Here is a 15,206-nt window from a genome sequence, read left to right as displayed (position 1 = left end):
AGGTGACCCCCAACCCAGCCTCACAACTCTCCCTGCTTCAGGGGACCCCGACCCGACCCGACCCGTGACCCTCCTGAGGTAACCCTGACCCTGACTCTCGACCCTCCTGCCTGAGGTGACCCCGAGGCCTCCCTGCCCCTCTGAACTGCGCCCCGGGACCGCGGCCACACTCAGGGACGCTGCGCCGTCCTGCCCACCCCAGGGTCGTTTTCTAGAAATTTCCTAGGGAGGTCCACCCCCAGGGCCTCTTCCGCCCAGCAGCGTTCGTGCCAGGCCTGAGGCAGCAAAGCGCCCTCCCTCCGTGAGGTGTACGGCGCCCAACAGAAAGACAGTGCTGGAGGGCAAATGGAGGATGGCCAGGGAAGGCAGAGGTTCGGGCGAAGACTACTTCAGCCGCCTGTAAGTCCCTGCGGACCACGCGATTCTCCTACCGGATCCAGCCCTCGCCCAGACTCCCGCGTGTCGCCCCTCCTGCCGGCCTTGTAGCGGGCGCGCTGAGCCCTATGCACGCGCGATCAGGGGCGGGGCGTCCCGGGGCGGGGCTGGCACCCGCAGGGCGGCACACTGCGCATGCGCGGGCCGGCCGAGGGGCGTCTCCTGCAGGACCCCGAGCGGCCCGGTCCTCTGCCCGTCGCGGGTCTCAGGCGCCCCCTCCCCGCCGTGGCGGCCTAGCAGTTGTCAGCAGCGGTCGCCGCCGCCGCGAGGCCAGAGCAGAGCCGGGAGCCGAGGGAGGGGACCCCGCGAGAGGGCAGCGCCCCGGCCGCTGCCGCCCGGGCGCTAAGGGTCGGTGAGTGTCCCAGAACCCGCCGCTCGCGCGCGCTGGCTCCCAAGGCTCGAGATTCGGGGGCCGCTTCCCCGCCCGGGGCCCCCTCCCCACCGCGGGCTGCCGCCCTCCCCGGCCGGGCACCCGGCCCCTCCCGCGGCCCTGCCCGGCCCCCGCCCTGCCCGCGGTCTCCTCCGGCGGCGCAGCAGGTGCATCTCCCAGCAGTGCAAGGCCGCCCTGACTCAGGCTTCCCCTCGGCGCGAGCCTCTGGGCGTGTCCTCATCCCCTCAGGCATTTCCCCAAAGCCGGCCCCCCCTTGGGGAAACGTTACCTTCCCGGAGCTAGAATCGTTGTGGAATCCTTTGTGCCGAGGCGAGGAGGGTGGACAGACATTTATCACGCTAAGACCCGCTGGCCTTCACCCGGCAGACAGTTTGAGCACTTGCCTGCTAAAGCCAGGCGGCATCACAGGCTGGGGAGCTGAGGCAGGCCCGCCAAGGATGCTACTGGCTCATCTCTCGGTGCAGAGATTCCCAGTGTGGGTGGGAATGCATCCCCGTAACGGAGTCCGCCCTGCTCCCAAACCCGCCTTCTCATGAGCCTCAGAATGGGGGTCCAGTGGTCCACTGTTAGTGGTGGGAGTTGTGTGAGGGACAGAAGGAAAGGGACCTCCTGGTCTAGGCAGAAGGGCCTGCAACAGCCCTGGTGCCCATGGTCAGTCTGTACTTGGTATGAATTTGTGTTTACATAGGTGTTGGCTCCTTCCTGAACTAGACTATAAGCTTCATGAGGGCAGGGACTATCTCCTAAATGAGTGCTTAGGACACATGCCTAGTGCATATTTGTCGCATGCATGAATGCCCCTCCTCACTTCCTTGGACGTTGCCTAATTAAAGCCTGTTACCTGATAGGGTTGTTTCTGTTTGCCCCTTTGCCTCCTGATCTGTGAGCTCCCTGAAGGCACAGATTGTCTCTTGTGGGGCTTGCACTTCTAGCACATAGCCAGCACCTGGCACATGAGAGGCACTGAAGGAACGCTTGCTGAAGAAGTGGATGACACCCTGTAGCAGTGTGGAAATCCAGGCAAGGTGCAAGTGGAAGAGTTATGCTCTTTTCTCCTGAGCAGCTATATCATTTGATTCAGAACATTTTGATGCTGCCTTTTGTAAATGTGAAAAGGTTAAGAATGTTTTCCTTTAGAAAGTTAACATCATTGGAAAAGTAAAAGAAAGGGAAAACAGGTAAAAATGGATGCCATGGGAATCCCCACACCTTTTTAACTTCTCAGAGGTTTGTTTGGTTTTTTTAATTGAACACTTGCTTACTATATTTGACAAACAGGATGACATCTTTCCTTCTTTAAGGTGATCTATCATCATTCTGTTGAAACAGCCTTTTGGAACAAGAGAGGGAGCTAAAGCTGTTGGTTTTTTTTTTTTTTCTGAGTTACTAGCTTTCCACAGCGCATATGCCAGGCAGTCCATGGGAAGCTGTTTTAACTTAGTCTCAACTGGGAAAGCCCAGGTAAGACTCCCTAGTTGACAGTTTCTTTTCCAGCCCTGCTTCCTGAAACAGCAGTAGACTCCTCTGCTATTGAGTCTGTTACGGCGGGGAGCATTCTAGAACTCTGGGGAGAATGATGGGCAAGGCTCTGTGCACGATCGGGGACCTTAGGATGGAGCTAAAGAGATGATTTATTCACAAGTAACTGACCTAAGACAGAAAGAGATAAGTGCTACATGAGACATCCAGAAAAGCTGCCTCAAGTATGCAAAGGTGGAGGGATGGCTTTCGACAAGAGCAGAAGGTTTCAACCCTGACTGCATGTTAGAATCACCCGGGAAAGAGTCCCATGCCCAGGCCACAGCCCAGAATCTCCAGGGGTGGGCCTCCAGCATCAGTTTCTGTCTTAAATTATCCCAGAAGATTCCATTGTGAAGCCAAGACAAAGAACCCCTGAACCAGTCAGGGTTGTCGGTGGCGGCTTCACAGAGGAGCCAGACCTGGACTGGGAAATGATAGGAAGGATTTCAGAAAGTAGAGATGGGAATGGTGGGTGATACTCCAAGCCGACAAAACCACAGAAGGCCCACACACTCCCGGGAAAGTGTAAGGTGTGGCAGTCCCTGTCCTGGGAGACTTGGACAGTGCCTGTCGCTCCGACTGGCTGAGTCGTTCGCCACATTTGGAGAGATTTGGAGTCAACGGGCAGATAAGTGTGGTTGCAGGAGCTGAGTAATGAGCTTGCTGCCTTGCTTGTTGCAGAAGATCCATGGTTACCTCTCTCTGGGGATTCTCAATTGCCTCCTTACCTCGTTTCCTACACCTAGAGAGGCAGAAGGCTAGCAGGACGGGGAATGGGCCCGAGGCTGCAGCAGGGGTTAGGAGAGCAGGCAGTGGCACAGATTTTGTAGAACTCTCTCCTGATAGCCTCCTCTGGGCCACACCTTTGGCTCAAAAATATACCCCACCACTCCCTGCCAGGAGCTCCAGTGTAAACTCAGAGCCACATGATTCTGAGGAGCCCGCCGCCCTGACCCAGGACAGCACAGGTGGTGGCATTGAGTGTGAGACCTGTAAACTAGGTCTCCATCTGGGCCTCCCAATGCAAATGACCATGGCCTTGAACCTGGCCTCATGGGGCTCTTGGACAATGACTGCGGCTTGTGGCATTTGTTCCCACCTTAACCACACAAGGGTCATTTCGGTAAATAAGTTGTCCACAAGCTTTTTTCCTGTTCACTGCTATATGTAAAAGAATTTGAGCATGCACCACCATACGTTTTATTTATTTATTATAAAAGAAAGCCATATACTACTGTCTTGAATATCATGGACATAGAAACACATACAAATAAAGACCTATTAAGTGGATGAGAGGCGAAGTGAACACGATTAAATTTTTCAGTGTATCAATAGTACATAATCTATTATACAAATGTGTGCTGTTTTTAAAAGAAAGCCATGTGATCAAGTCTACATCCTATTTATAAATTCGGTGAAACCTGAGTCCAGCATTTGAAGGTGTGGTTCTGAGTTCTGTTTATTTCAGTTCCTGGTTCTTGAGGGGTTCACAGGTAAGCACAGTGAACCTCAGGGAGGCATGCAGACTTGCTGTGCGTCTGGTACTTGTTTTTCAATCCCACCTGCCAGTCATTTGAGGGCTCTTGATGAATCTGGGCTGCTAAGTGTTCAGGGGCTATCAGGGGAGGTGAAAGTCCTGGTTCCCAAAGCTTTTGCTGTGCAGGTGTCAGTGTTCATGTGGATGGCGCACTTGCCACATCCTTGGCAATACAGTCACACACCTGTGGAAACATCGCCAAACGTCTGTTTTCATAAATGCTCTGTTCTTGGCACAGATTATTTTGAAAAGCTGTAACTCATGCATTGTCACCTTTTCCTGGAAGGGACAGATTTGAGTGCATTGGCTTAAAACCAGTAAGCTAGCTCACACGCTGCTGCGCTCATTTGTCATTGAATAAAAAAAGAAAAAGGTTTCCAGGTTTGACACTTCTCATGAAAGAAAATATGTATTTCCTCCTTAAGTTCTAAGTCACAAGATAACCAGGTATTCACAACTCCCCAGATCACTGCAAAGTATTGTAAAGCTTTAGCTATTTGAGTCTTTTTTTTTTTTTAATTGACCACAACCACGATATCCCAAAGCATGTAAGCTCCAACACACCTGAGAGACTTAAAGTAAACTAGCGGGCGAGGGCCAGTCATCACCCACGTGTCACAGAGCCCCTCCTCTGTCAAGGTGCTGTGGCTGCTGACACACAGGCCAGCAAGAGTGCCAGGGTGCATTCATGTGTTAAATATTAGTAAAACCAATTTTTCCTCATTTTTAAAGTAGAATTTCTTGCCATTCCTTTACTCTAGCAGATTGTCTTGCTCATCCCACTTGAAGACCAATAGTGGGGTTCACTGGTGGGAACCACCCTCTATAAATGTGCCTGCTATTTTCAGCCTATTTTTTACAGTGCTTATTGGTATTTGGACATTCACCTGCAGAATCCACTGAATTAGATATTTTCACAATTTAAAAGATCATGTACTGGGTAAAAGATTATAAGCAAAACAGAACACCCTTGAGCAGAATTACTGCACTTTTGGATCCCCTCCCCACCCCCCATCCCACCCCTACCCCTGCTCCCTTCTTGGCACGGCATCCAAGGCCTTGGTCGGCTTCCCCTTCTGGCTCCGTCCCTGGTGCTCCTCCCCAGCCACTCAGAATTACTTGCTGTTCCCCCCACACACTCTTTCATTTCTTCATGATCCTATAATGCCCTCCCTACCTCAACTAACAAGAAACCCGAGACTGGTCTCCTGTGTCACCTGTTTCTGGGAGCCTTCCCAGAGCTCACCCTGTCTTACACATACACACAGAATCCTGATCTCCAGAATCTCATGATGCTTCATTTGGCTTCAGTTATAGTGATTACAGTACATGCAAGCATGTGCAGACTGTGAACTCCTTGGATTAAGAACACTGTGATTTTCATTTCCAGATCTTTAGTGCCTGGTATAAGTGCCTATCACACAGTAAGTACTTGGCAAATGTTAGTTGGATGAGTAGATGCTTTTTTGTTTTGTGTATCCTAAAAAACCACAGATTCTACCAGCAAACGTGAAGTACCTATCATGCCTTCTGCAGCGTGTACACACGTAGACTTAACACCGCTGACTGTTGTGGGCTCCCCGTGTGAGAAGGAAATGCTTTCCCAGCTGAAATGGGTCCTCACCCACCTCAGTCTTCAGGAAAAGTGCCGAGTCCCAGCGAGCACCACCAACAAGGGCATCTCTCTGTTCCACATGTGTGGTCAAGAGGGCAGAGCCCTGGTTGTCTGCTGTCTGTGTGACAGCAAGATGTCTGCCTTGACCTTACTGAGACCCCCTCCCTCCCAGCGATGACTTCCCCCAGGCCTGTGCTGACGGCTTCCGTGGAAGGAAAGGCACCGAGCTCGGGATACGACAGGACACGTGACATAACAGCATGTGCCTGGCCTCGGGGCTCCGTCCACTTCTGCTTGCTGGCCTTGAGGCCCACTCAGCAGTGATCTTTCCAGAAGCATTACCACCATTCTGTTCTGTATATGCAGAAATAAAAGCTTCTTTTGCTTGGGCACATAGAAACTGGAGGACATATTCAAGCCCATAATGAAAAAAAAGACCCAAATCAGGAAGCAGAGCTGTCGGGACTCAACACGCAGTGGCAAGCACCCAGCACAGTGCTCCCAAACTAGGACAACCATTTCCCAAACCGGGACAGCCATTTTCAGAGGAATCCCGTGTGACATCAAGAGAGTTCTTAGGGACTTCCTTGCTAGTCCAGTGGTTAAGGCTCCATGCTCCCAATGCAGGGGGCCCAGGTTCGATCCCTGGTCAGGGAGCTAGATCCCAGATGCCACGACTAAGACCTGGTGTGGCCAAAAAAATAAATATTTTTAAAAAAAAGAGTTCTCAGAAGTTAGCAGCCCACAATAGGCACTCACTCTGGACCAGCTCCACTGCTCACCTGAAAACCAAACATTGAAATACTCAATGATTTGTGTAATGTTTAATATTTTAACAGTAAGCAAACACGCCTTTCCGTGGTAAAAAGAGCTTTCCCTTCCCTTCCCGGCTCTGTCCTGGGAGGAGTGAAGTGAGCCTTGGGAGAAGTCCTCAGACGTTCTTGTGGGGCTTTGCGAGCGGTTGCTTTGGAGTGGACCCGCCTGGGCTGGTTCTGGATCGCAACCCCCGCCACTTCTGAGGGACTCTGAGTGCCGCGGTCTTAAGTGTTTTGAGGAACTTTAACTTCCTTTCCTCGTGTACATTTGCTGTCGCAACCAGAAAGCTTCCCAGATTTTGTAATTCTGGGAATCTCCTCCTTTAAATTCCTTTTCTGCTCAAACTGAACAGACACGAGTATGGCATTTAGTGAGACTTCAGATAGAGCATGGCAGGCACAGAGCAAAGAGCTGGGTGCCTTGGGGAGACAGAAACACGTATGATGTCTGTTAAGGCGGTGGGGCTCAAGGGATATTTTTTCTTTTTGATTTCTAATGTTAGGTTCTGGGAGAAATACATAAAGACTTTATAAAGATGTTTGCTGCTTTTAGGATACACAGACTGTAAGGGTGTAGTGGTAAAAACACAAACTAGGAAGCTCAGATCCTGGGTGTGTGCCTTGCTTCCTGTGTGATCCTGGGTCAGGCACTTCCTCCTAGTTTCTTAGTTTTGAAAGGGTGATGGTACCAGAAGTTAGGGCTGGATTAGGAGGCTCTATAAATATAAAAGTATATAAAATAAAAGCTTCTTACAGTTTATTGTACCAGGAGAGAACAAAAGCCACCCCAGAGTTCTCTGATTCCCGAAATCCATGTTTCTTTGATATTGGACTTGGCTTTGCTTAAGTAACATGCTTACAGTGTATTTTGCACTTCGATTTCCTACCTCGGTGAGAGGCGTTTTATGATTATTTTTTAAATTATGCTCTGGCACCCTCCATTTGCCCAAAGGTGGCCGGAGCGTCATGCCAACGAGCCCCAGGCCCTTCCTGATATCCTGTGAGGCGTCAGTGCTCCCGAGCTCCAAGGTCAGCCCACCGCACTCCAGAGGCCTACCGGCCCCACCCCAGAGCCCTCTGTGCAGGGCCGCTTTCTCCCAGCCAGACCTCCCATAGCCCCAGAGGAAAGCCTCAGCCAGGAGCCTCTGTCAGGACTCAGGTCAGTTCCCCGGTGTTGCTGTCTGGTGTTGTCCTAGTGGGAAGGCGGACGGTCTGTCTCCCTGCCCTGCCCACCCCTCTGGGCCTAGAGAGGTGGGATTAAGCGTGGGGACCTGTCCTTTCTTGACCAGACTTTTCCGGAAAAGGAAGTCATCGACTTCTCTGACCAGAAGACTTCTTTGAACTGTGACCTTTTCACATTCCCCTCTTGGTAGAGAAAGAACCTTCATCTCTGCCAAGACAGGCACCCATCAGCCTGCTGTGGGGATGATCAGCTCCGTTGGAGGCACTGCTTTCCCCTCTTAGCCTAAACCACTTCTTGAAACTGTTCATAGGCCGTAGGCCTTCGTGGGTAACATTACACTACTGCTCTTTTATTAACTGTCTACGACTGATTTTAAGACAGGTTTTTCCACCTTATTAATTTTAAAAGAATTTGGATAATTTATTAAGTTGCCACTTAATAGCCCTTCATTGCTATTTTAGCTTTAATCTCTCCATATTTTAACCATATGGTTAAATAAAAGCCATATTTTAAGTTAATTTGTAAATAACTTCTTGCAGTTGTGTTTTCTACTAATATTTATTGAGTGCCCTTTAAAGCTTAAATTTTGAGGAACTACTTTTAGGCAGATATGGACAGCTACATCTTTTTTTTAAAAGCGAGAGTTTAATTTAAAAATGAGCTTTAATGGAAATGATTTTTCAGCTAACTGAAGTCAAAAGCAAAACTGGCTGTTTCAAAAAAAAAAAAACAAGCTCTCGCTCCATGCGCACTGGGTCTCGAGATGGGTTCTTTGGGCCATAGTGTTAGAGCAGGTTAACTAATGAAGGATTTACCAGCCATTTGTCCGTGCCGTCCTGACGCGCCTAATGGATGGTGTTGGGTTAGTATCGACCTGAGTGTGGAGCCGGCTCACTGCACTCAGGACTCTTTCCTGTGAGTCACAGATGCTTCTCCCCACCTGAAGGACCGTGAGCTGTGGAGGGCCCCTCTCCGCTCCATCTGCATACTTGGCGCAGACGGTGACCAGGAGCTCTCCAGGGCCTCCCCTCCTCTGCCGCCCTCGCTGCCCACGTCAGGTCCAGCCTCGGCATTCATGCCCGCAGCTTACAGAACTAGGTGCTTCTAGTCATGAGCGTCCTGGGGTCTTCCTGAGCTAACTCCAACTCCCTCCTTCTCTAGAGGTTAGTGTGGCTCCGTGTCTCTGCTTCTCACACTGCAGTCTCATGACATAGATTTCCCTAAATTGAGGAAGACCTTTATAAAGCTCTGTTCTTGTTTCTGCTGTCACTGTGTTTGATAATTAGTCTCAGCAGATTTTCCCAGCCATACGTGCCAGATTTAAATATAACATTCATACCTGACATAGAGTAGATTTTCTCTGGAGGAAAATGACCAGTGTCGTGTGGAGGCTCACAGACCACTGCTCACAGTTAAAGCAGGAAAAACTGGTTCTTAGGGTTCAAGGTGGGAGAGTACATGCCATCCTGCCGCCCACGCGTCCGCCTCGCCTGCTGTGTCTGCCCCTGGGTTAAGGCCACTGAGGGCCCTCACCCCAGGCTCCTCCCCTGCTCCCCCACAGCCCTCTCCAGGTCTTAGAAATCAGCCCGCAGCCAGGATACTGGGCTGAGTTTCCTTTTACTGTTCTGTGATGGTGGAGAATAAAGCAGTCAGGGAGGGGAATTCCATCAGCCTGAGTTTTTGCTAAGAAATAGCACATTCATACAAACCACAGAGAACATCTGAATAGCATTCATCGAATGATTGCCATTCCATTGGCCACGTTGCATCTACCAGCCCTGCCGTTCATCTCCTGTTTCCAGAAGAAACAAAGTCAGCTTCCTAAAAGGGCGTGTGTTCCTTGAACAGAGTAGAACTGGCCTCTCCCTCTGGGGAGCTGTTCTGAGTTAGGCTGGGACAAAAGAAGGTGAGGAGAAGTGGAGGGTCTGTGTCTCAGGACTGACTCTCCCCCACTCTCCCTGCCTTCCCCAAACACAATTCTCAAACCTGAACCAACACCCTTTTTGTCTTTGGTCCACAACTAGCGGCCCTTCTGGCAAGGATGGCGGTGCTCAGGCAGCTGGCGCTCCTGCTCTGGAAGAACTACACTTTGCAGGTGGGTCCGGCCCTGGGGGCATGCTGCAGGGGGAAGGGCGAGAGGGGCCTGGCAGAGGGGGTGTCAGCAAGAGGGGGCATCAGTGGGAGGGGCTCCAAGAGCCCCTCGCCTCCACCTCGCACTCCTCAGCCCTCGGTTTCCATTGCTCTTTAGAAGCGGAAGGTCCTGGTGACCATCTTGGAGCTCTTCCTGCCCTTGCTGTTTTCTGGGATCCTGATTTGGCTTCGCCTGAAGATCCAGTCAGAGAACGTGCCCAATGCCACCCTCTACCCCGGCCAGTCCATCCGAGAGCTGCCACTGTTCTTCAGCTTCCCGCCACCGGGAGCCGCCTGGGAGCTCGCCTACATCCCATCCCAGAGTGACGCCGTGAGGACCATTGTGGAGACAGTGAGGAGGATGCTGGTGATCAACATGAGAGGTGAGTTGTCGGGGACTCAGTAGTGCTGCGGGACTTGGGATTTGGGGCAGGGACTGGCCAGGCGGGGAGCCGGGCAGCAGGCAATGCAGTCTGCCCTGTAGTGGCCGCACGGCCCGCAAATCCCTGTGTCATGTCTCATTGCAACAGGGACCAGGGTTATGACGGCTGTGGGAAGCAGTGTGTGTGACAGTTTACAGCCCCTGGCTATTCAGAGTGGGGATGGCGTCCACATACCCCACAAAGCTGTTTAATTATGAGGGCAAGGCCCCGGTGCCAGGAATCTCTTCTGGGATATGGTTTTGGGAGGACAGCTCTGATAAAGGTCATCAAGAAGCCTGCTGAGGGCCATTCCCAGGAAATGTGCCAGTCACCCTCGCTAGGTCTTTGCTTTCAGAATAGAAAGTATTATCCCTTTTCCTCTCCCTCTTGATTTTGGCACTGTGGCCTGTTTAATTCAGTGTAGCAAACACTTAGGGGAAGATCCCTGGTCCCTCACTATGTGATTATAGTCAAACCCTTTATGTGAAATGGGGTCTGGGTGAGAGAGGTCGTTGAACAGACTATACATTAGTGTCCACTTGAATTTTTAAAGCCCACCATTATGGTTATGAGAGAAACTGATGCTGGCTGCAGAGCTCAGGGCAGGGCAGCTGCCCACATGGAGGGGCCCTGCTCCAGCTCTCAGCTTCTAGATGCCCAGGGCCGGCTTCGATGGTGAGGTTCTGCCAGTCTTCACCGCAGCCCGTCTCTGCCAAAAACAAAAGCCTCCTCGAGTCTTAGGAAAGGTTTACAAAGCCCTAGAGAAACTTGTAAGCTTTAGTCCTTTATCTGAAGGTCCAGCTTTCTCAAGCAGAGTGGACGATTGGGCAACTCTGGGCCCCCCTCCTCCCCACAGCTCGCGGCTTCCCCTCCGAAAAGGACTTTGAGGACTACGTCAGGTACGACAACCGCTCTGCCAACGTGCTGGCCGCCGTGGTGTTCGAGCATGCCTTCAACCACAGCAGGGATCCCCTGCCGCTGGCGGTGAGGACCCCAGCCCCACGGAGCCAAGCTTCCTCCCCCAGGAGCCAGAGACGCTCTGCCTGCCTGGGAGCAAATGCGACTTTCCCCTTGGGTCCAGAATCACCTCTCAGCCCACTGAGGGGCCCTGATGGAGTTTGACCCATCAGGCCAGAGCGGTTTAGAAACCTCGCGTGTCTGAAGAAAGTGGCCGTAGACCATTGCTGTGGCCCCTCTTTGTCCTCTCATTTTGTGAAAGGCGTTACAGGTCTCCTTTGACAGAGTCAAATAGGACAAGTAGGAAAGTAGCAGATACTCGGGACTTAGCACCATATGGCATTAGAATTTCTGTTACATATTTAAACAAACAAACAAAAAGAAAGGTTTTTTGGTTGCCCCAGTGGCAATAAGACTGGGAAACCGTCAGGTCCCTCAGCATCACGCTGGTGGCCCTGCACTGGTTAGCAGTGACGAGTCATGCATGGAATTCCCATTGGTAATGGCAGAAGAGGGTGGTGAAGAGCACTGCAGAGGTGCCCCTGGGCTCTCTGTGCCCTGGCAGGACCGCTCACTCTGACCTCCTGAGATCCAGACACTGGCGGGGGCTGGGGCAGTGGTGAGGTCACGGTAATGAGGGTCCCCCAGCCCTCCCACTGGATGCAGACGTTTGCTCCTCTGGCTGGATCCCTTAGAGCACTTGGTTTTCTCTTTGTTTCCGTAGGTGAAATATCACTTACGGTTCAGTTACACGCGAAGAAATTACATGTGGACCCAGACAGGCTCCTTTTTCCTGAGAGAGACAGAAGGCTGGCACACCACTTCCCTTTTTCCACTCTTCCCCAGCCCAGGACCAAGGGAACCCACATCCCCTGATGGCGGAGAACCTGGTGAGGAACACTTTTAGGGGGTCTCCTTCCCTCCCCTGGGGTGCTGGCTCATGATCATCACGTCGGGGAAACCCATCTTGCATTTCTCTGGAGGAAGATTTTTTATGATTATTTGACCTTCTTCTTTGTAGGAGAAGGAAGAAAACATCCAGTAAAACTGGCTTCTGAAAAGCAAAATAATCTTTGAAAACAGCAAAGGCTGTCTCCCTATTTCCCAGCAAACGTGCTGTTGAATGAAACATTTATATTTCAGTTTTTAAGGAGCTTCAGTTTGCATTGGGTCTTTTGGGCTTGGTTTTCCATTTCCCTTCTCTCCTTGCCCCTCTCTCTGTACAGTTGTATAGGCATTGTACGCTCTGTTGTCCTTGTGTAATTGTCCGTGGTTTCATTGAGTCAGTGGCATGTTTGCAGAAGTCGGATCTCAGCTCACTGTATTGCCAGAGGGTGTGTCGGTCTGTTCGCTGTTACTCTGGAAGGTAGTTGGCTTGTTTGTCTTCTCTGACCAAGGTTCCATCTTAGAACCAAGTAACTGGGGCCCAGGACTAGACTATGCCCTCAAGCTGAGGCCCAGCTACAGGCTCCAGGAGGCATCCTGGGTGTTGCAAAGAACACAGAATTAATTCCCAGGTCTGCAAGAGGCAGAACTTGTTAGAGATTTTGATGAAAAGACCCAGAAATGCCCTAAATAGAGCACCAGGAAGGCAGGAGGCAGCCAGCATTTAGATTTATTTCTGGTGCCAGGACCCTATCACCAGGCTAATGTTCCAGGAAAAGATTTTAAATCCAAAAGAGGAGCTAAGACGACGAGCAAGGCAAGGTGAAGTGTGCAAGGCCCCAGAATGAAGCCCTGGACAGGTCACCAACTGGAGAGGAGGAGAAGCCACATCAGCTGCCACGCCCACTGCCTGTGGCCAGCAGCAAGAGACACTGGCTGTGTGACCTGGGGCGGGGCTGTCCGTCCTGTTTGTGGGGACAATTTCCTAAGCTTGGAAGCGATAGAGGCAAAAGTTCTCCAAGGAAAAGACTGACAGATTTCACTACGTACAAACTTGAAATTTGCTAAAAGAGAAAAAGACATAACACCAATTTTGAAAGCAAATAAGAGATTGGGGAAAACATTCCAGCAGATGACAAAGGGTAAATACCTTCTGTTTTATAAATGATTCCTTAGTCCAAATCAGTTTTAAAAAAACACAAAGACCCCAAGAGATGTGGAAAGGATGTGAACCTGGCACACAGCAGGCCCTCCAAGAATTAGGCCAGTGTTCCCCCCAAGCCCACCCCCGAATGTCCATACCTTAGACCCCTGATAAAAATTGAGCCCCTGGAATAGTCTGAAAGAAGGAGAAAATGCAGAGGCACAAAAGAAGTTCCCCACAGCATTGTTTATGATCATAAAAACTTCAGTAGTGGGACATGATTGATCACAGCGGGTGGCTTTGCCTCAGTGCTGAGCAGCTGCAGAGGTTGTGGTGGTGAAGACCCCATGGCAGCATGCAGAACCTCATGGAAGAACAACTAGGGAGCAGGAGGCAGGCAGGACGTTTCCTGGGGGAGGCGTTGTGACGTGAGAAAGACACTGGCTTTGAAGCTAAGAGACCAGGGTCCCGTCTCAGCTTTGTCCCCTCCCCCTTTGTGTGGCTCAACGCCCTGGGCCTCAGTGGCCCCGTTTGTCCAATGAAGATGTCGTTCACTACTCTGCAGGGTCACAGTGAAGATGAGAACTAAACCCCCACCCAGCACAACGAGCGGTAAGATTCACTGAGCACCTGCTATTTCTGCAGCCATATAAAACTACTTACTCAAGGGAGGTGGTAGAAGTGCACAGATGTGGTGACCTCGTGCTGGGGGTGGGGTGGGCATAAAATTGCTTTTCTTTATTCTAGAAGCTTGAACTCAGGCAGCTGACAGTTCTGTGTTGGAGGATGTTAGGTGTTCTAAATGTCACTGTTTTAGGAATGAGGGTGCCCACGCCACCCAGACCCGCACCCCATGTCCCCTCTCTGTCCCCTGGGCTCGGACATCAGGAATCCAGGCTGCCTTTCTCTCTCCTGAGGCTATGCCGTACTCCTTCCATAGGCTCAGCCTCTCACAAGCCTCACTGTGGACTGGAATATCGTATCCCCCTGGCCCTTATCACTTTAAAAATGTGGGGAGTCAGAAAGGGCCAGCAGGGAGGGACCACAAAGCACACAAAGGTCGTGTAGTGGTGGCCTTTGGTCTGTGGTTCCTGCCTCCCTTTGAGATGGTAACTCAAGGGTGGATGGAATGAAAGTTGCTGATCAGCTGGTCTCAAGGGAACAAGACTTGTCGATTATCCCAGTAGGTCCTTAAAAGTGGGCAAGGGAGGCAGAAGAGAGAGTCAGAGAAAGATGTGATGACACGGAAGCCAGTCAGAGAGATGTTGCCTGGATGGTTTGGAAGGTGGAAGGAGGGGCCTCGAGCCAAAGAGCGAGGGTGGCCCCTGCAAACTGGAGGCCTGCAGGAAACCCCAGGCCACTTCACCAGCTCAGTGCCCTCAGCGCTCTGAGCACCAGCACCCAGGACCTGGCTTCTCCCACATGTATCGACCCCACATGCCGGAACGTCCTCTGCTCCTGCACTCAGGGTATATCCGTGAGGGCTTCCTGGCCGTGCAGCATGCCGTGGACAGGGCTGTCATGCAGTACCACGCCAACGCCTCCACGCACCAGCTGTTTGAGAAGCTCACCGTGATCGCCAAGAGGTTCCCTTACCCGCCTTTTATCTCGGACCCCTTCCTCGTCGCCATCCAGTACCAGCTTCCCCTGCTGCTCATGCTGAGCTTCACTTACACCTCACTCAGCATCATCCGGGCTGTCGTGCAAGAGAAAGAGAGGAAACTGAAGGTAACCCTGTTTGCGTTTGGCTTTGAGAGATCCTGAGTCCGGGCACAGTGTGGCCATGGGCTGTCGTGTCCTGAGTCCTGTCATCAGGTGGGGGCAGCTCCTGGGCACTGGGGGCACCAGGGCAACTGGGCGTGGGGCTAGTGCCCACATGGCTCAGCCCATCTCAGGCTTCTTTGAAATCAAGCCTGTTCTGTCCAGACTTTTAAAACCCTGATAAAGCGCTGTAGTTCATGTGCTGTATGTTAAGGACTGAACATTGAAAAGACAGTGTTTTGGATACATTAGGTAAAGTAAAATACACTGTTGAAACTAATTTCATTTGTTCCTTTAAACTCTTTTGGCTGCATTGGGTGGGTCTTTGTTGCTGTGCGCGGACTTTCTCTAGTTGTGGTGAGCAGGGGATACTCTTCGTTGTGGTGCGTGGGCTTCTCTTTGCAGTAGCT

The 15,206-nt window shown here is 51.4% G+C and overlaps 1 protein-coding gene across 2 annotated transcripts in view; it reads left to right on the top strand.

The window, feature by feature from the left end:
• The first annotated feature begins 627 nt into the window (after window positions 1-627).
• The window catches only part of ABCA3 (ATP binding cassette subfamily A member 3), a 45,198-nt gene continuing 30,619 nt past the window's right edge, over window positions 628-15,206 (top strand). For both annotated transcript variants that reach the window (XM_060031554.1, XM_060031553.1), the window contains exons 1-6: window positions 628-787; window positions 9,522-9,592; window positions 9,746-10,010; window positions 10,906-11,033; window positions 11,731-11,896; window positions 14,504-14,763. In XM_060031554.1, the coding sequence (XP_059887537.1) occupies window positions 9,539-9,592; window positions 9,746-10,010; window positions 10,906-11,033; window positions 11,731-11,896; window positions 14,504-14,763 (873 nt within the window). In that variant the 5' untranslated portion in view covers window positions 628-787; window positions 9,522-9,538. The remainder of the gene's footprint in view (window positions 788-9,521; window positions 9,593-9,745; window positions 10,011-10,905; window positions 11,034-11,730; window positions 11,897-14,503; window positions 14,764-15,206) is intronic.

This window comes from Delphinus delphis, chromosome 15 (genome assembly GCF_949987515.2).
Source record: "Delphinus delphis chromosome 15, mDelDel1.2, whole genome shotgun sequence".
Lineage (NCBI taxonomy): Eukaryota > Metazoa > Chordata > Mammalia > Artiodactyla > Delphinidae > Delphinus > Delphinus delphis.
Note: the sequence above shows the minus strand (reverse complement) of the source record. Positions and strands in the feature narration are given on the sequence as shown.